The sequence below is a fragment of the Microtus oregoni genome, unplaced genomic scaffold, assembly GCF_018167655.1.
Source record: "Microtus oregoni isolate MIOR12 unplaced genomic scaffold, Mior012 000045F_ref0000178, whole genome shotgun sequence".
NCBI lineage: Eukaryota > Metazoa > Chordata > Mammalia > Rodentia > Cricetidae > Microtus > Microtus oregoni.
Genome location: NW_024543219.1, coordinates 16,392,008 through 16,413,461, shown reverse-complemented (window position 1 = coordinate 16,413,461; position 21,454 = coordinate 16,392,008). Strand labels below are relative to the sequence as shown.

At 40.3% G+C, this 21,454-nt stretch overlaps 1 protein-coding gene across 3 annotated transcripts in view; it reads left to right on the top strand.

The window, feature by feature from the left end:
* The window catches only part of Armh4 (armadillo like helical domain containing 4), a 114,557-nt gene that overhangs the window by 49,287 nt on the left and 43,816 nt on the right, over nt 1-21,454 (top strand). For all 3 annotated transcript variants that reach the window (XM_041633805.1, XM_041633806.1, XM_041633804.1), the window contains exon 5: nt 566-823. In XM_041633805.1, the coding sequence (XP_041489739.1) occupies nt 566-823 (258 nt within the window). The remainder of the gene's footprint in view (nt 1-565; nt 824-21,454) is intronic.

The window sequence follows — 21,454 nt, the reverse complement described above, 5'->3', positions numbered from 1 at the left end:
TATATTTTACCATGAAGGAAATCAAAGCAGGACTTTAAGGCAGAAACCTGGAGACAGGACCTCAAATAGAAGAATGCTACCTACTGGCTTGCTCCTGATAGCTTTCCCAGTCTGATGTTTATACAACTCAGGATCACTTGACCAAGTACAACACACACTGTGCTGGTCTCTTCCACACCAGTCATGAATTAAAAGATTGTCCTCAAGTCTCCTACAGGTCGATCTTATCAAAACATTATTTCAGTTGAGGTTCATTCCTCCCTGATGATTCTAGCTTGTGTCACATGACAAAAAGCTAAAACTACAATTCCTAAGCTTTAATTCCTAATGAATATAGTGATTATCTTATGTAACAGTGTACCAGTGGTGCTGAAAGTTTAAAACTCAGAGTATGTAAAAGGCACATAATCTCATAGAGCTCAGACTGCCCAATGCTGCCTTTAACAATTGGTTTTAAGGGCAAACATGATTATTTTGTAATGGTTGTACCACTTCAAAAGACTAATGTGTTTGAGTACATGCTCATGCATATCTTCAAGTTTTCCTCTGATTCCTGTCTGTCCAGAACTAGAAGATGAGGAGGATGAAGAGGATGAAGAAGATGAAGATGAAGAAGAGGAGCATGAGGAAGAAGATGAGGAAGATAAAGAAGCAGACTCCTTGTATAAGGACTTCGACAGTGATACCGAGCTGCCAGGGTTTACTCTCCCTGGAATCACATCCCAGGAACCGGATGTAGAGGCAGGAAGCATGGCCCTACTGGAGGTAGCAACCTATCAGGTGCCAGAAACCATGGAGTGGGAACAGCAGAATCAAGGTCTGGGTAAGAGTCCTTTAACTAATCCTTTTCTAAGGTGTCATTTTCTTTCACTGGCATCTGTCAGAGAGAAAAGTAATCTGCTTATGGCTATGAATACTTTTATAGGAAAATTTTTTATGTATTTCCTTCAAAATTTTGTATCTGTGCTTTTATATAACTGACCCCAGTTCTCCACTGCCCATCACCACTCTCGTTACTGGATGTTTGGGGAGGATCTCCACATTTTAATTCCCCACAGGAAACCTTCCAAATGGGAGTAGAGATCCATAACCAGGGCCCTAAACATGTATCTAACATGGCTGAAGTCAGAAAGTAAATGGATTTTGGCACACTCTGTCCTGTCAGAATTTGTTACCTAGAAGTTTCTGCTCTCACACTAGTATAGGTTGAGCCATTTCTGAAGTCTGGGGGGTTTCTTTTCATTTTAGAGGCAGTCTCACTCAGCAGCCATAGCCTGGTTGCATGCCTTTCTCTGTGAGTGGGCCAGGTTGCTATGATAGACTGAGGTTATGGGCTGGGTCCCATCTCTACATCTTCTTTCCTGCTCTAGGGACGCTTCTAAGCCACTCCTTTTCCTTTAATTGTAGGAAGATGCTCTTGAGCCCTGAGTAAGAGACTCACTCTCTTAATGTGTGGTGAATGGCATTTTCGCCAAAGAAACCCTCTGAGTCTTTAACAGTGGTAGCAAATATTGAATATAAGAGTCACTAAGCGACGTTTGGAGGTTTTTCTTTCCAAACTTGACTATTGGTTTGGGATATTGCTCTTGACATAGTTCTGGGCTTATCACTTAGTAGGTTAGCATGAAAATTGCAGGAAATAGTTAGATGGGAATTGCTATGTAGTATGCACATAGGAGAGACCATGATGGAGAATGGCTCTCCAGAATATTGGCAGAGTTTGTAAATTTGCATATAGTGCTTACTGAATTAGCTTCTGAACAAACACATCAGGTATTTAGCAATAATTACTTAAGATACATACTATAAGGACCAGGTATAGTGGCACTTAAATTTAATTCCAGTACTCCAAAAGTAGAAATGGGTGAATTCCACCTATATATGAGGTTTAGGACAACTAGGGCTATATATTAAGGGTGCCCCCTCTCTCATATATACATATATATGTGACAAATTATTAATAAATTACTATATTAATATATGATTGTGTGCTATATATGGGTGTTAAAAGCTTATAAAGGTATTAAATATGTCAAAAAAGAAAATAAACAGAAAATAATATGAACACTGATTTGTAAACAAATATTATTTTGAAATTTTTCTGGCAAACAGGTTTGTAATGAATGAAATAGGATATAAAAATATAAAGAGATTTTTTGCCAAATATGCTAAAGACAAATGCAACCAACACTACATGAAGTGATTCTTCATGTCAAGACATTGTCATTTGACAGTGTCATGTACAGTAAAATAGTTGTAATAGCTTGAATACAAAATATGTCCTATAAGCCAGTGCATAAACTCTTGGTGTCCAGATGGTGGTATGGTCAGATGTCTCTCCCTTTACTCTGTTTCCTGTCTGCCTTGATGTGAGCTCCTCTACCATGCTTTTCTACCACAATGACTATATCCCCTGCCTCCCTTAAATTGGTTCTATCACATACTCTGCCATGGCAGTGATAAAACTAACAAATACAAGTCTTTGTAGTATGACTATATGTTGGCAGAGGCTGCTTATTTATTCATTTTTGGCTGCCCAGACACCCCCCCCAAAAAAAACCCATACAGAAACTGTGTTAATTATAACACCACTTGGCCAATAGTTTAGACATATTCCTGGATAACTCTTATATCTTAAATTAACCCATTTCTATTCATCTGTGTATCACCATATGGTTGTGGCCTACTGGTAAGGCTCCTTCAGGCGTCTGTCTTCTTTTTCCTCTTTCTCTGCTTGAAATTCCCACCTTGCTCTATTTTTGCCTTGTAATAGGTCCAAGCAGCTTCTTTATTCACTAACGAATAAAAGCAACACATATACAACATATACAGAAGAACGTCCCACATCATCTCCCCTTTTATGTCTAAATAAAAAAGGAAAGTTTTAACTTTAACATAGTAAAATTACACATAACAAGTCAGATATCAAGCAAGAATTACAGTCACAATGCTTATATCTACTTTATCTTTTATCATAACTAAGGAAAACTATAATTGTAACTATCTATTCAACTTCAACTCCATCAAAGACCCCAGAGGGATATACTATTACCTAAGTTGACAGGAAGTGCATTGTAAACAACTTCCAAAACTCTAGAAATGACAGAGACATCTTGCTGCCTGGACAGTCACCCAAAGTTCTTCTGTAACATTCAGGCAACCACCTTCAGCCTACAGTCCCATAGTTTCTGGCAGACTTTTCCATAAAGCAGAAAATTTCAAAGACAGGTATGCCTATATGATGGTTAGTTAGTCAATTTCTTCTGTGTCAGAAGGCCTGACAGATTCTTTCATGAAGCAGGAACCCTGAAGGACTGCCTCACCTTCTGTAGACAACTGGTGCTGGTGAATGAGAAAGACTCCTTCTAATGAAGTCATGCCTCTGCAAGCAGAGCCCATCATAAATAAATAAGTAAATAAAATGCAGCTATCAAGAAGCTGTGCTAAACTCTGGTGTGTGTGTGTGTGTGTGTGTGTGTGTGTGTGTGTGTGTGTAGAACTCCTTTTTAAGCTCTCTCAGGTTTTATATGGGTGTAGTCAATTCATGTTGGCACCAGGTGAAAATGGACACTATAAAATAGTCCCACACTTGCTCAGAATTGAGTATAATAAAGGGTTGTTTATTTGGGGGTAGACTCACAGATCACTGTCTTCTGTACAAATGACAAACAGGAACTGAGTCCAACAGCTTTATGGCTGCATTTATAGTATCAGAGACTGTGCCCAAGTGGGCTTATATCTTAAAGGTTATTGGTTGAAGGAGCTCCCACAGCAACTATAAAGTTTGATGAGGATGAATATTTGAGAATTGGCTGTTTTTCTAGAGAGATGACAGGAAGATTCTCTTCCTATAGAAGTAAGTAGGCTCTTCAGGAATGGTTGTGTGCCCATGTAATCCCAACTCTCAGAAGGCAGAGGCATGGAGGTTGCAAATGTGAGGCAAAACTGGACTATATAGCCAGTTTTAAACTTGTGTGGGCTCCACAGCTAGAACCCATACCTCAAATCATAACCCAACAAAAGAATTTAACAGACAAGAAGCACTAGGTAGGCATCTACTCCTGGGTTATGGTCAAGGAAATGAACTCCCTCATGCAGGAAGTAGGTTCCATATATGAGTTAGTGTACACATCTGGAAGGACTGTGGAGCTCACGAGAGGTGGACAGGCTTCAGCTCAATGCTGCAATGATTATCTGGATTGTTTTCTAACCATGTCCCTAAAAACAAATTTATTTTTGAAAGGAATCAAATTTTTAAGAGATTATTGATTTACATACTACATATAAACTGTATCCACCTCAATGTATAACTTGATGAGGTGGGTATTTATTTATTTGTTTGTTTATTTATTTTACTATTACAACGTCTCTGTAGGTAATCCAGGCTGGCCTCAGACTCATTGTTCTTCTGCCTCAGTTTCCCAAGTGCTAGGATTACAAGTATGTGTCATTACACCCAGCCAGTTCAGTGGGTTTACAAGTTGTCACCCATGCTCTTCCTCCACAGCCAACATGCAGAACATTTCCATCACCCACTCAGTGCCCTTTGCTCCAAGGAACCACTGATCTCCTTTTAAACTTTTTATTTACTTTCTATATGTTATTTTCATTTGTGCTTCTATGTGTGTGTGCATATGCCATGTGTGTACAAGTGTGCACCACAGAAGCTGGAAATCACTGGATGCCCTGGAACTGCAGCTATAGACAGTTATGAGTCATCAGATGTGGCTGCTGGGAACTGAACTCTAGTCTTCTGAAAGACCAAGAAAGTGCTTTTAATCTTGAGTTATATTTATGGCCCCCTTAAAATTATTTTTATTTTATTTATTAATATTTTGTGTGTGATATGTGTGAGAGGAGCATTTGTGATGGTCAGTGAACAATTTTGTGGATTTTGTTTTCCCCTTCCATCTTTATGTGGGTTCTGGGGATTGAACTCAGGTCACCAAGCTTGTTTGGCAAGTAGCTTTACCCACTGAGCCATCTCTCTGGCCCACACTGATCTATGTTTTTTTTATAGCAAAGTTTACATTTTTAAGAGTTTTATATGAACAAGTCCTGGTATTGCTTCATGAACTTTTCCTGCAGAGACGTGAACAAGCATATACTCACTCTAAATGGGGACCAACAAGAGGCTAACCATCTCTTTTGCCCCTTGGTTTATTTTAAATCAATGTTTTTTCTTCTATATAATAATTGATGTTTTTATAGCTATTGCTTACTTTTTATCATCATTGTTTTTCCAGTAAGTTAATTTCATCAGACTGTTATTAGCATTGCAGTGTTTGTGGAAACTCAATAAAGGAATGATTCTTAACGTTAGTTTTTCCACTGAAGAAAGATCATGATTGAATAATGTCTGAGACTAGAATGTTTCTTCTCCAACTTTTTGCTGAATTATCTCTTTACAACTTTAAGTTAACTAAATTACAAAAATTCAACTTTAAATGAACTAAATTAATTAAATTAAGAACAGGTCTTTTTCTTTCTGGTACATTTTGTGACCAGTACAATAATGGCTTCTCAAAGAAGTGCATGTCTAATCTCCAAAGGCTTTAGATATTTTACTTTATGTGGAAAAGAACAGTATCTTGAGATGGGAGTACAGACATCAGTCTAGAAAAGAGTGTCCCAAGGGTACTCATATGCATAACATATTGGGGTCAATACTCAGCTGGTAGAGTGCTTGTTAGCATAGAGGAAAAGTCCAAGGTTTGATCTCAGCACTGCATAAACAAGGCATGGTGGTGCATGCCTGCAATCCCAACACTTTAAAAGAGGAGACAGTAGAACCAGTAGTTCAAAGTCATTCTAGGCTACTCACGGAAAGTGAGACCAGCTTGGGATACAAGAGACCCTTTCCAAACAACAACAATAAAGGAAAACCCTCATCACCACAAAGATAAGCAAACAGAGAAGAGAAGCTCAGAGTGCCAGAGCAAGAGGAGATGTGATTATGGAAGCCAATGCTGGCCCCAAGCAAAGGAATGCTCGAAACCCTAGAACAGTCATTCCCACCCTTCCGAGTGCTGTAACCCTTAACACAGTTCCTCCTGTTGTGGTGACCCCAATCATAAAATTATTTTGTTGCTACTTCATAACTATAATTTTGCTACTGCCATGAATTATATTGTAAATGTCAGGAGGCTACCTGATATGTAAGCCCTGTAAAAGGGTTGTTTGACTCCCAAGGGGGTCATGACCCACAGGTTGAGAATTACTGCCCTAGAAGATGGAAAAAATGATTAAAAATTATAGAAGAGAGAAAATGATAAAATAGATTCACCTCAGTTCACAGAAAAAAAATGTAGCTCTGCCAGCATTAGTTTGAGCCCAATCAAGCCCATCCTGGACTTTTGATTTCTAAAATTATGACATAATAAGTTTGTGATATTCTAAGCCCCTGATTTTTGTGTTAATTTATTACAACAGCAAGAAGAAACAAATACAGGTGAGTCCATACTTTTGAAACTAGAACTGGATGTCACCAGTAGGCAGCATGTAGACATTTTAATCTTAGGTCTACCTTTTTTTTCACAATAAATCAGCAAAAGTACAAATATACTAAAACCCTTTTCAAAGTAACCCACTTATTACAATAGTAATTTAGCTGTATGCCTGATTCATGCCTGACTCTAAGTGGGTTATTTTATTTACAGACTGCCACATATTCTTTTATAATAGGAATGATACTCTAAAGTAAATGCTAAAACCTATATAATCATAATTCTTTTTAAATGAAGAGATTGAGGTGGGTAGTTGGGATAGGCTAACAACATAATGCAAAATCTTCACATAGATTATAATCAATCTCCCACGAAGTAACAAGAACAGAAAACGAATTTCTCATGCAAAGCAGTAGATTCACAGACCCCGGGTTTCTGAATTTCTGTCTTCTGTATGGCCATATGCCTGTTCGTGCAGAGAGCTCTGCCTCTAACACTATTCACCTTTCCAGGAAGTAGATGGGATGAAGCCAAATGTCCACCTGGGCAGGGGAAATGCTATTGGTGCAGTGGGTAGGGTGGGGATCAGTCATCACCCATGTCCACCTGGGCAGGGGAAATGCTATTGGTGCAGTGGGTAAGGTGGGGATCAGTCATCACCCATCGGTGATATTCAGTGTGTTCTCTGTCTTCATTTCTTGCACATTTTGTCTGTGTCTCTTGCATCCGCTAAAGAATTCTGCAATTAACCTTCTTGAGCTAATACCTTTAATTTAAATATGCATTGAGTTCATAAATTCAGGGCGAAAGTTTAAGCATGGTGTTAATCCATGTCTTTCCTTATGAAGAGAATGTTTTGGCCATTTTAACATTTGATTGATGTTCTAGAGGAACGAGGTTTGGAAAAGTCATTAGATAGCTCAGTGCTGAATTATTATAATGATTTTCATTTTTTATTCCAAAAATCCCTGAGTGTCACATTGCAGTGGGCACTTTATTGAGAAAATAGAACATTTTTGGAGTTCCTTTAAAAATCATAAAGATCCAGTGAATGATTTATGGACGAATGCTGGTAACTGACACAGATAGCACTCATGTGTCTATTTTCTATGGGACATTCATTGAGTCCTTACTGAATATGTGCTCTATGTTTTGTAGATAAAGACTGACATGTACATGCCATCAGCTATCCTGTAACAAAGAACAGTCTCACAGCTGTGAGGTTAGTGACCAAGTAATTCCACAGCAGGGGACAGAATGATCGCCATTGTTTTGATTTGGTTCTAATAGGCAGCCATATGGGAGGTGAGACTTTAGAAGAGTGCAGTGCTATCCACTAGTTAATCTCAACTTTTCTAGTACAGCTTTTCTTAGATTGGAATAACATGCCCTCAGAAGGCCCTAGAAGAATGCAAATTTCCTATCTGTGTAAAACAACTCATTAAGAATTTCTCATACATGATGCTCCACAAGGAATCACTTTATCAACTGCCTTGGCTGATAGTTTGCAAGATAAAAGGGAAAGAAATGGAGACTAATGAGTTTTAGAATGATACCTAAGTAGAATGCATTGCAATAGTGTGGTGCATAGGCCTTAGAGAAACAGACTGCTTGACTGGAGGAACATTCAGCCTTAAAACATGACAGCACTCTATTCTCATCTTCCTCTTTCAGTTTATTTAGAATAGCACACAGATAAGACTGAATACTTAAATATCCTGCAACATATGCAATGGTACCAAGGAAGAGTTCCTTTCTAAGAGAGAGTAAGAAGTGTGAGCCTTATAGCAAGTGTTGGCACATTTCGATGAAGGACACAGCAAGTTATGGTTTCAAACATTGTTCAGGAGGCTGCTCGGACCATTGCAATTAAATGTGTGTGTGTGTGTGTGTGTGTGTGTGTGTGTGTGTATTCTGAACAGGGTCCCCAATCTTGGCTGCCTACTGTGTGCTCACTTAGAGAGCTGTGAAAGATAGCTGGATGTTACAATTACAGAACATGTGTCCTAGATGCATCTGTAGGCAGACTTTTTCTCCTGCCCACCAGTTCCCAAATAACTTACATGGGGATTCAATATTAATTAGAAATGCTCAGCCTTAATAAACTTAAATAAACCCATATTTCTTATCTAAGTTTTACCACATGTATCAAGGATTGTTACATCACTTTCTACATGTGCTGCTTCCTTTACATCTGGCCCATGACTCTTAAGACTCCATGCTTCTTCTTCCTAGCATCCTCCTAATCTGGCTCTCTTGTCCAGTCTCTTCCAGCACAGCTATAGGCTAATCAGCTCTTCATTAACCAATGAGAGTAATACATATTTACAGTGTATAAAGATTGCTCCACAGAATTTCCCTCTTTTTGTCTAATTAAAAAGGAAGGTTTTAACTTTAACATAGTAAAATTATATACAGGAAAAACAGCTATCAAGTAAGAATTACAATATCCAGTCCATTTGTATTTGGCTAATTTAGAAAAAATATTTTGTTATCTTATCTTCGTGAATTTTAAGTTTTTTACCTAATCTGCCTTTTACTGACAGTTCTGTCGTGGGAAGTTGGCTTCTGTATGTGTAAAGGTGTGAAAAGGAGGATTTAAAAGTGTTCCTCTCTATTATGAATAGAATCTTCAAGAGCAAAAACTCTTATTGCTTCTAGTGGTATACTTTTGGTTTGTTTGTTTGTTTGTTTTTGTTTTTTGTGCCTAAATGGGATCTTGTAAGTTCAGACTCAGGTCTTAAACTCACAAATTTGTTGTGTACCCAATTTGATCCCTCTGCTTCTACCTCCAGAGTTCTGGGATTATATGCTACACCACCATGCCCAGATATGGTCAAAGCTAGATATCAAACCTGAGGTTTCCTGTGTGCTCGGCAAGCAGTCTACCAAGTAAGATATGTGATCAGCTCCCTCCCCAAGGACTGTTGGGGTTTCTTAAAAAGAAATCTTCCAGCATTTACAAGTCACAGAGAGATCAGACTTATATTCATTGTTCAAATTTTAATTTCTTTAGAAACTTCATGGTTCCATTACAGACTCCAAAATGTTGACTGGAGAGGTGTTTATGTAGACACCTATGTCTTGGATTGGTGAGGCATTTACTAGATGCTTGAGTTCTTTCTGTCCAGAAGATGGTACCCAAGTAGGTGTTTGGACTATTGTTTAAAGCCACTCTCTTTTCTTTAGGGAATTGAACTATTTTTCCCAGGTAAAACATACAACTTAGATGAAGACCTCACTTGGTTTTTGTGTTAGATCAGACACACTAGTGTCTGCATTTAAAGTAGAAATAAAGATCACTGCATCTCCTTGCCCCCAGAGCATGAATACATAAGCATATATGTCATATTGCCTTTGAAGCCAAGGTACTATTTTTCATGGATCTTTCCATTTAAGTGTGGGTTATTTCCAGATAAATAGTAGTTTGAGATTTCTGTCTGCCTGTATCCAAATATTCTGCAAGTATAGTTTTAAACACTCCAATTGTGTGAATTTTCTATGTTCTTTGTTATTTTTATCTCATGGTTTTGGTACTATTTTTGTGAGGCATTTGCATTCCAATATTTAGCAGGAGGTAGGCTATAAATAGGGGAACTACACCAACATGCTGGACTTCCTGCAGCTTGTCCCCACTGTGCCCCCGGATGTCCAGAAGGCTGCAAACCCAGAAAGTCATTAGTACCAGCAGTCAGGAGGTGTCCCCAGGAGCCGGAAGAGAACGAGGTGCTGTCTGATGGGAATTGGACATTCATGGATTTTCTTTTGCTTTATGCTTCATGAGACTTCTGATGAGCTGCTCTGGATGCTGCTATTCCTAAGTTACTGTTTCCCTTGCACAAGGGTGTGGGAAGGTATCTGGAAAGAGGGAGGAATTGATAGCATGTGCTGGGCTTGGTGGTTCACAGTTTTAATCCCAGGGCCAAGGAGGGGGATTTTGCAATAAATTAGAAGCAAATCGGGGATATATATTGAGTTCTAGCTAATGAAGACTACAGAGTGAGACCCTGTCTCATCCTTTACCTCCCAGATGAATTGATATCAGATGTAATTTTGTGCATCCTGCTATGTTGTGTGTGTGGTTTCCTTCATCTGACATACATAATAAGCATGTGAAGAACTCTCACCCAAGATTGCCGGCTGGGAGAACTGATCAGACTCACCCATTCAAGAAAAATAGAGAGAGTTGTCACTAGCAAGAAACCATTCACCTTGCCCATCACAGCTACAGAACACCACAAATATCCTTCTCCTTCTTTTTATCTAAAATTTTATTTTATTTTATCATTTTGTGTGTGGGTGTTTTGTGTGCAGTCCTGCTGTGTAGCACATGGATGTACTACCATAGAGGCCAGAAGATGTTGAATCCCCCAAAACTAGAATTATGTATGGTTGTGAGCTACCATGTGGGTGCTGGGAATCGAACCTGGGTTTCTGCAGAAAAAGTACAAGCACCATAACTTAACCACAGCAACATCTTGCCAGCCCCTCTTTCTAAGTCTTATTTTAAGAAATTATTACAATGCCAACAATGTCAACCTCAAGGATTTTTTTTTAAGATAGACTTTCAAATATTACAGGTTGTCCTCACATTCACTATGTGGCCTATGAGGCCCTTGGATTTCAGATCCTATCTTAAAAACTTGAGTGCTGAAATTACAGGCAGTCAATACTATGCAGTGTTGGGAATCGAACCCACAGCTTCACACATACTAGCATGCATGTAGATCTAACTTCTGAGCTACACCTCCAGCCCTACATTTCAAATGTCAATGAATGGAATCCGTACACTGAAATGAGTGTTGCTGGAGGTGGCGTGGCGGCTAAGGTACATGTACTCACAATTAACCATGTACCAGAGTGCTTTGACAATTCTCCCAGCTATTCACTTGACAGGAAATGAAACCTTTGGGTTCACAGGATAGTCCATATAGCAATTGGGTCCCAACTCTCAGTGCTCACAGTGACTTCACTTTGGAGTTAGTGCTGTGTAACTCTCTGCCTGGAGCTGCCAAAACTGTGTTTGGAAATCAAGGGGCCAATGATACAAAGTCAAAATACAGCTCAGTAAAAGCCAAGGGGGAGATTAAGTGTTCAAACAGATCAAGTAATTTGGGGTTCAGCAGATCAAGGATCAGAGCATCTCTCAAAATGTAGTCAACTCTTTTCTGCACTCCTGATGTATGCAGGATTTTTATATCATAACCCCCTGCCATGTTTCCTTCAGTTTCTTTGTTGACAACTTCTCCCTGGTCAAACCAAAGTCAGAATCACTGGGGCATGCATGGAACATTCCTGAAGAGTCAGTTTTTCTCCCATATTCTTCTTTCTGGGAATGGTCAGCCACACTTTCATCTGTCTGCACTCAGATCCTGTTGAAGGCTCTCTTGAGAAGCCAACTCACCTGAACTCCTTTATATAATGCATAGACCCTAGCCTCTAGCACTGACTACTACTGATTGTTTGAAGGTGGAGGAGGACTGACTTTGAGCTACCTGCCACTCTGGGTCTGAAACATTTCGGCTCAGTCGGAAAAAAGGATAGGACACTATCTCTGATAGTGACATTCATGTTAGAAGTTTAAATGCCATTATTTTGATTCCCGGGACACTTATCAGACACTAGGGACTCTCTGTAATGTTCATAATTGACACTAAGTTTGCATATCACACTGTAGTAAAGACTCACCTGATTTCAGCTGTCTAGTTTTCTATATACTACTTAGGCAATGTGGTTTTAACAACTTCCAAAACCTTTAATAATAACTAATTATGCCATCAAGGTATAAACGTTGGAGATCACGCACCCAGTGCCTCCCCCATTGCTTTGTTGCCTGATTTTACTTTGCATACTTTTAAAGATGAGAAACATAGAATATGAGTGATGGGATGGGCTCTGACAAATGTAGGAACTTGAACGCTTTTTAATGGGCTCCTTACCTTGAAACTTATAGTAAGAAACACGTCCCTGGTCACTCTGTACACAGGATAGAATTCAAACAACCTGCCATGAAGTACCTCAGTAGTAGGGAGTGGAGGGATTCTGACTGATTGAGTTGTGTTAATATTCAATAAGGGTCTTGTGTGTGGTTTGTATATGTTCATGTAGATATTTATATATGTGATACACGTGCCTATGTGTGAGCATGTGTACAGGGGTCAGAGGCAGTTGTTGAATGTCTTCTTCATTTTCTTTCTACCTTTTTTTTTTTGAGACAGCATCTCTCATTCAACCTGGAGATCATTAATTTGGCTATGCTGGCTGGCCCATGGGTTCCAGGTGTAGTAATCTGTCCTGTCCCTTTAAGAGACAACTCACACCCACTCCCTGTCTGTCCATGGAGGCAAACTGATTTTCAGCTTTCCACCTGAGTCTCCCTTCTTTCTGTTTCTCCTCTCTCTGTCTCTGTCTCTCTCTCTCTCTTGATTTAATTTCTTTCATTCATTCATTCAAGCGAGGTGATGGTACTCAGTGCTTTCCATAATCATAAGTCCTCACCTGTATTTTCATAACAAATCATACTGAATTAGAGAACTGGAAAACATCTCATTTTCTTCATTAAAAGTGCAGTTCTGAGAAAATTCACTCATTGATTTTCCTTTGGAGAGAAAGCAAAAGGAACCTTGGAATTAAGCCAGAAACCAATGCCCTCATCAGCCACAGTTAATAAAAACATTAATATGGCACATTACACCCCAGGAGTACTTCAAACTAATTTCTTTGTAATCAGAATGCACTTGCAGGCATCAGTTGGGAAATTATTAACATGTGAAAACATCTAAGTAGGCTCTTCTAGCAATTAAACAAGAAGAAATATTGGGAGAACTAAAAAAATTGTTCACAGAGAAAGAAGCAAAGTCTAAATTGCTCTCAAAAAATGACAATAAATCAAGGTAATTTTGAAGGACTTCCAGCTATGTAAAAAAAAAAAATCAATCAAGTGGTTGTCCTTATCCTTAATTTGAGGTTATGCTAATCAAGGTGATTAGCTTAACGAAATGGAGGGCCACTATATTAAGTAATCATGTTTAGAAAAAGAATGCATTTTACCTCTCTTGTGTCTGTCTCATCTTTCTCTCTCTCTGTCTCTCTCTCTCGTGTGTGTGTGTATGTGTGTGTGTATGCACACGCACGTGCACGCGTATGCAAGCGCGTGCCTGCATACGTGTTCCTCTGAGTGCATGGAATGAGCATGTGCGAGGAGACCAGGGGTACATATTGAGTATCTTCCTCAATCACTCTCCACCTTAGGTGTGAGAGTCAGCTTCTTGCTGAACCTAGTGCTAACTTACGTGGCTAGAAAAACGCAGGGATCTTGTCACCTTACCTCCCTGGGTTTGTAGGAGTATACAGCCTCTGTACCTTGTGGCTTGGGAGCCTGTCTAGGATGCTCTTCACCCACTATCCCTATTCCCCAGGCCTGAACCTCACTTTTACAATAGAAATCAGAGCTATTAAGTAATTGACCCTGTCCTTCCAATTAGTTTCAGAGAACGGACTTAAACAGCTAAGCCTTCTGATCCCTTGTGGTTGAAGGCAGACAGTGAGGTTGACCGTTTTCTTTCAGTATTTGGGAATTGATAACAACAGTGGTTGGTTTCTCTGTCTCATTTGTACAGAAAGCTTTCTTAACAAAATATGGTGTAAGGTCCATATCTGTGGTTATTCAAAAGCTCCAATTTAGTCCACACAAAGACTGTCTAAAGTAACTTATGGACATACAGATTATTAAGACCCATGAAAGGAACTGGGTCTTATAAGGATGAAAGCATGCTCACCAGTGTGAAGATTTCAACTTAATTACTTCCACATCTGAGTTTCTTTAGGAACTCCTTCCTAAGGGCTGAAGGCCATTTTCAATTGAGCACACTTGGATTTCCAAGTTGCCCTTGAATAAAAGTAGTGATGGTTTGAAAGAGGGTGGGTTTTTATGATCATTGGCAGAAAGTGCCCATTGTAACTACAGGAACTTCTCACTGTAGAAGGTTTGATGAGCAGTTACCTGAAAGCATGCTGGACATTACCACACGAATGCCTTCATCACAAGGCTTATAGGGCTTTGCACCTACCTACAGGTCCGCGGCTTTGGGATTGCTGTGGTTAAATAACAGTTTGAGGACCTATCAAGAATTCATATTTTAATGGAAAATACAGTCATGGATGTCATACACTGAAGATTTCCTCTAACTCATTAGCTCATGAAGGAAATAGGGGCTATCACTGCCTCAGTGTAGACATCAAAGAACCATGAATTTGTCTGGAGGGAGGAGCTACTGATGTGAGTGAAGGATGCACATGGCCAGGGTTATCCCACCACTAGAGTTTTAATTAGAGAATGATCTGTGCTGCCATCAGGCATCTACAATGGTGAAATCATTCATTTGGGCCGGGCGGTGGTGGCGCACACCTTTAATCCCAGCACTCGGGAGGCAGAGGCAGGTGGATCTCTGTGAGTTCGAGACCACCTGGTCTACAGAACTAGTTCCAGGACAGGCTCCAAAGCTACAGAGAAACCCTGTCTTGAAAAAAAAATTGTGAAATCATTCATAAATAATGAATTACTCCAAACCCTAATGGAACTAGGTAATGCAGAAAGGTGCAACACTCCAGTAAAAGATATTCAACAGACACATTTCCTTATTCCAAAATTCACTTGTGTGCACTCTCTCTCTCTCTCTCTCCTCTCCAAGGCAAGGTCTCATGTAGTTTAAGCTGTCTTCAAACTCCCTATGTAGCCAAAGATGACTGAACCTCTGATCCTCCTGCCTCCACTTCTCAATGGTAAGATTATCCTCCTGCACCATCTTGGCCAGTTAATTTTTTTCTTATATGTTAAAGTAAACAGCCTTAATTTGGCAGCATTTATATTGCATAAGATCAGCTTGTTGGCTATGTGGTGATGTGTCTCTGAGGAAAGGCTGGATGCTGTCACAAAAGCACCAATGTCTCCATGGCACATAAATGTATGTCTTACCATCTTCGTCATCCACCGTCCCTCACTTACCATCTGTCTTCAGCAACTTTCCTGGATCTTCCACATTTAGTCAGGAGGTCAGAAAAAGAGAGATCCTGGAAAGGATCCTGAAATCCTGTGTTAGTGAGAAGCAGTTGCTTGATTGCACTGGATTGCAGAGGCAGAGGCAGTGGAGGTGGTGAGTGTGGCTTAGAGGGCATGTAGTATTTCCTGGGATACTTCCTCAAAGAAGACATTCTACGAAACTAGGAAGATGCAGGAGGGATGAGCAGAAGTGGTTTCTATCCAGGAAAAGGTACCCAGCGGTTCTTGTTGAAGAACCCTAAGATTAACTCGTCACTCTTCAAAAATAATTATTAAATGTTATTTATTTATTTTGTGTGTGCATGTGCCTAATTGGTGAATGCTAGACAACGCTAATGACTCAAACAAACAAACAAAAAGTGAAGGTGGATGGTTCCCAAAGAGTGACACCTGAAGTAGTCCCCTGGCAGGCCTACACATGCCCGCATACACATATGTACATGCACAACCCCCCACACTTCACATTTACCTACACATACATAAACATATAAAAATTATAGATGAGTTGCATCAATAAGTTAGTTGTGTCTGGAGAACATGATAAGAACCAATGAAACCACTCTGTGACAATCAGATGGCTTCCTGAGACTGGAAAGGAAGGATAGCTGCTAGCACCATCTGAACATTGTAACCACACGTCCTTTATGCCCCTCACAGTCTCAGGTGAACACGTAAAACCTCTCTGCACCTCTGCTAAAGAAGCAGCAGATAGCACGTTGCCAGCACACCACCCCACTGCTGGGAACTGCAGGGAAACGCCATCCTTGCTGCACTTCCCAGTGCACTGCTCCACAGCTGCCAGGCCGCCTGGGAACTGTGGGGAAACACCGTCTCCACTGCTCTTCCCTGTAAATCCTATTCTTTACGTGTTCTCCAAGAAGTCTGAAATGTATAGAACTGGGCATGTGGCAGTATCTCAGAACATGGGTGACCCCTGCTGGGAAGGTAGGCAGTCCCTCTCACCTGTGACCAGGACAGTGCCCTGGAAATGTGAGTTCCAGCCTAGCACAAGGCTGTTCCCTGTCCCCAGGATCCTCACAATCCCTTCAAGGAAAGTGAAGGTGGAATCATGGGGAAAGCCAGGTCTTTTGTGCTTGTAAATCTGCAGCTCTACTTGGCATGCTGATGCAATTTAAATATACTTGCTGGCTTCTGCAGAGAATAAAAAGTGTAGAAGACCTAGCACAGTTGGAGACGAGATTAAATTTACTGAAACTTCCTTATCCCTTAATGTCTACCACACCTCTACTGGACTTTTCTTTCTTTGTCTTTATGACAATGCTAGTGTTGGGGTATGTTGAGTAATTAGTAGATTCCTAGTACTGCCAAGGACAGTGGGAGTCAGGGTCCTTCATAACTCGTTTCCTGTGTGTAACTGGTGAGTAGAGACCCTGCGTCTGGGCACCCATGTTGTTTCCTCCATTTTTCTTCACACACGGTTTCACTATGCAGTCCTAGTTACCCTGGAATTTGCTATGTATCCAAGGCTGGCCCTGAAGTCATAGAGATCCACCTGCTTCTACCTTCCAATTGCTGGGATTTAAAGTTGTGCGTGCGCACACACATTTTTAAATATTAAAAAAGTTAATTTCATTTATGTGTGTTTTTGCAGGCATGCAGGTGTTCATTTGGGGTTTAGAGGACTTGCAGAGCAAATTCTCTCTACCATGTAGGTCTCAGGGACCAAATTCAGGCTACCATCCTTGGTCTTCAAATGCTGAGTCATCACACCTACTTGTTTCCCTTGTACTCAATCTCTCTCTCCCTCCCCTGTCTTCCATTCCTTGCCCCCTCTTACGCGCGCGCACACACACACACACACACACACACACACACACACACATTTTACTGTGTAGCTAGGCTGACCTTGTAGATCACACTGATCTGAAACCTAGGGTTCCACCTTCCTGTGTCTCCAGTGCTGGTATCAATCAGCGCCACTCCCAGCCTGTTTTCCCCAGTTTCAACACCCCCCTTTCTCTTCTCCCCAATCTAAGCAGACAGTTCCATTGCACTATTAACATCACACCATGCAACTTGCACGAGCATAAGTCTCTCTAAACGTGTGCCACAGCCTTGGGAGCAAGTTTTCCTGATCCATGGGTCCCTTCTCACTTTTTTCCTAGTAACAAAGAGCCAAGAGAAGCATCAGTGCCTTTCTTTGTAAGATAATAGCTGCTTTAGAACTCGGGCCCTGCGCAGGAGTGTGAAGACACCAGATGGGTGTGTGATTGGCTCTGATCACCACCAACACTGTCTCTGTGGTCTTCTGCACGTTTATTTGTGTGGTGCTGGGGCCCTGAGCCAGAGCCTCACACACGTCATGTAAACTCTTTATCCTTGAGCTGGCTGTCCCCTCTCAGCCCCTAGCATCTGATGTGTGTAAGAGGCGTAGAGATGGCTCATGCTAGTCTAAGGTTCAGTTTGGGTTTTGGTTTAATTTAGGTTGGAGTTGCCGGTTTTTTATGGGACAAATTCCCAAAGAAGTGAGAACTGTACAAAGTAAAATATAAGCATAAACGTGCTATTCTGACAAGAGGAACTGAATTAATGATGTTTCCTCTACTGAGTCATCTGTGATAAACACCGCCTATCTTCATTCAACCAGGCTCCCTGGAGGGGTGCTGCAGCCAGGAACTGGTACTCAGGGTCTTGAGCCTAATTCTCTGTGGACAGATAGATGAAATTGACACGGAATTGTTCCCTCTTTAAAGTAGAGATAACTTTAAGGATTATTATACGTAATGACACATGGTATCTGTGTGCCCCGGGGTCTTGTTGGAGGCATCCTCTGCAATAAGCATTCGGAAAGCTTGCACTTCCTCAAGTCTAGCTGTAGGTGGTGCTGTAGTCAACTAAAACCCCTGGATATCTGACCTAAAATAGAATCTTGATTCTATTAGAGGGGAAAGTAGCTTAAAATTTGCACAGGCATCACAATTTCTTCCTCGCTCCATACTCAAATGCTTCACCTGATCATAGCCTTTTCTAAAACTAGCTAAATTTATTATTATTATTATTATTGTGTGTGTGTGTGTGTGTGTGTGTGTGTGTGTGTGTGTGTAGAGGTCAGAGAACAATTGTGGGAACTGCTTGTTTCATTCCATTATGTGGGATCTAAGGACCACACTCGGGTCATCAGGGTGAGCTGAGCAATAACACTGGCTCTAAACTTAGCTTTTCAAGTAGGTATACAAGTTCATGGCTTCCTTGACTGGATTCCTTATGGTATTTTATACTTAAGTGTCTATGTACTTTGTTCTGATTGCCCTTCCTCTGCACACATATATACGCTTCTCTCTCATTAGTCACTCTGGTAAATTGCCTTCCATGAGATAGTTTTTCCTTGTGCTTTCATGTCAACGTAGTCTATATCCTTCTCATTTCCTCTATTTCATTAAGACTCTTCCTCTCCTCTTATGACCTCCTTTTGAGTTTTAGGACCTCCACCCTATATCCACACACAAACACACACACTTTTAAATTTAGGTTCTGTATATTAGAGACAATGTGCAGTATTTGTTTAAGTCTGGTTTATTTCATTTAACATAATGATGTTCTGTTTTGTCCATTTCCTTTCTCACCCAAATATAAATCTTCAGACCATACTATTGTTTATTTTAAAAGAATAATATATGTCTAACAGTGACAGTTATTTCTGGCAAAAAAAAAACCTGATTTTCAAGTTATTCCATTCCATCGTATCCAACCCATCCATCCAGCAGATGCTCATGAGGCAACCACATTGTGTTAGGCATGTGCTGGGTGTTGCGCTTGCAAAATGATAATAGCAGAAGCAGTGTGGCTTTTTGAACATTTTAGAGAGGCAACTAAAAATATAATGGCCCCTCCCTGCAAGAAATAATTCTACTATATAGAGTTTGTTATAACCACAGAGGACACACTAGGTGAAAGAGAAGACGCTGAGAGCAACTGACTGAAGAATCAGGGTCAAGACTCAGATTAAATGGAGTTTGAGAAGGTGCCTATGCCTTATGTTAAGGCATAACTGGTGAACTGGCATCTGGGTTCCTTCACCCTGTTTAAGACCCTGACATGCTTGTGAACGGAGTGATTGGTTTCCTTTGCCATCTGCACTGTTTGAATTGCATAAATAGCCGCCTCCACCTGATGCTACTTGGCTAATTTAAACTATCTGAAATTGATTGTGATTCACATTACTGTCATATATGTCTTGAGTGAAATCAGGCTGCTTAATCTTTGACCTTTATACTGAAACACTTTTGAGAAGTTCTCGGTATTTATAGCATGTGGTATGTGAAAGGGACGTTCTGTGTTGAAGTAGTCTGTCTTTGCCTAGAATTTTCATTCATTTCACACTGAGGAGCTTGGATTAAGAAGCAAGGGGAGTTGAAGTCAGCCAAAAACATAGCTGAGTCAATCAGCAGGAAGGGACAGGCCATTGATTCAATCTCAAGCTTTATAAGCAGATAATAGCAAAATAAAGGTCGGCAAGAAACAAGAAACTCCATGTTCTGTATTTACTTGTATCTCCAGTGGCTTGAAAATTATGTTTTAAAATCCAAATTCAATTGATCAAGAGTTCCAAAGACTGTCTTTGTAATGAGTAACATTAAATCTGCATGTTTCCTTTTAAGGGGATTAAAAATCTGTATTGTAAGGAAATATATTCTCAAAAATCAGTGGCAATGCTTCTTGCTTTAGTTAGGATCTTGCAGAAGCAAGTGCCTTATTACTATTGATGCCATTGCTATTTTATCTTGGTTTTCCACAATGTAACTCAGTACTGCTGCCATCTTCTGTAATGCATTCAAAGCCGTTGGTTTAAATACAAATGACTTTACATTTAGTTATTTCTAAAATTATGCATCCACTTTGTAATGTATACATAACTTTAATGTCAATGGCAAATTTTACAATCAGTAACTTACAGAGAATACATGATTTTGGATTTAGGATGCAGTAAGTTTCCTTATGCACAAGCGACCAGATCGACCCTCTTCTAAGATTCCCTTGTGGTTTAAAAGCAATTGTTGAACTCTTTGAAGCCCTTTGCCTACCCTTTCCTTTGCTCTTGTAGACAAGAGTTTTATATAGCCCACGCTATCTTTGAACTCTCTGTGTAGACAAGGCTGGCCTTGAACTACTGACAGTCTTGTTTCAACTTTTCAAGTCCTAGGGTTGTAGGTATATACTGCCTTGCCTAGCTAGAATGTTTTTCATTCTTTTATTACATTTTTAAAAATTGATGGAAAAATCACATTAAGTTCACATAAAATTATCCATTGGCCATTTTAAATTATGGAATTCAGTGGCATTTGATATGCATGGTGTTTGGCTACCATCACTTGTATCTGTTTCCAAGGTATTTTTATCACTCCAAAACGAAACCCCACATTCATCAGGGAAATGCTTGTACGTGCTATTCTTTTCTCCTCTGCTATGGCAGTGATGAACACTCTCTGCTAAATAGATTTCCCTTTTCCTGACTCCATTTTCTCCTTAAGGCTGCAATTTAGAACAGAATTGGCTTTCTCAGTTGGCGTGCAGTAGCAGAGCTATACATGTAATAACATGTTTGCGTGTGGGGGCTGGCTTCACCAGGACAGAACACTTGCTTCACAACCCTATTCTCTGAATGTAACAGCTGCCATCCTCAGGACTAAGCTGTGCCTCCTTGCCCGGAATGGGCACTGTGGGACCCTTGACTACAGAGAAGGAAGTGGGAAGGGGTCACCTGAATATCCAGCCACTCTTCTGAAGGAATTGTATGAAATTCTGTTTTAATTGAAGTAGATCTCAATGTCTCAGAGAGGGAATAGACTGAGTACTCAGGCTGGTGGAAAGAATAGGGCAGAGGGGCTTCATCTGTGCAGTCATGGGGGAGCTCTCATCCATGCTAGGTTTCCACTTCCAATCATACTTGCTTTAAGATTACTCATGTTCCTACCTCCAATGCCTCACCCAC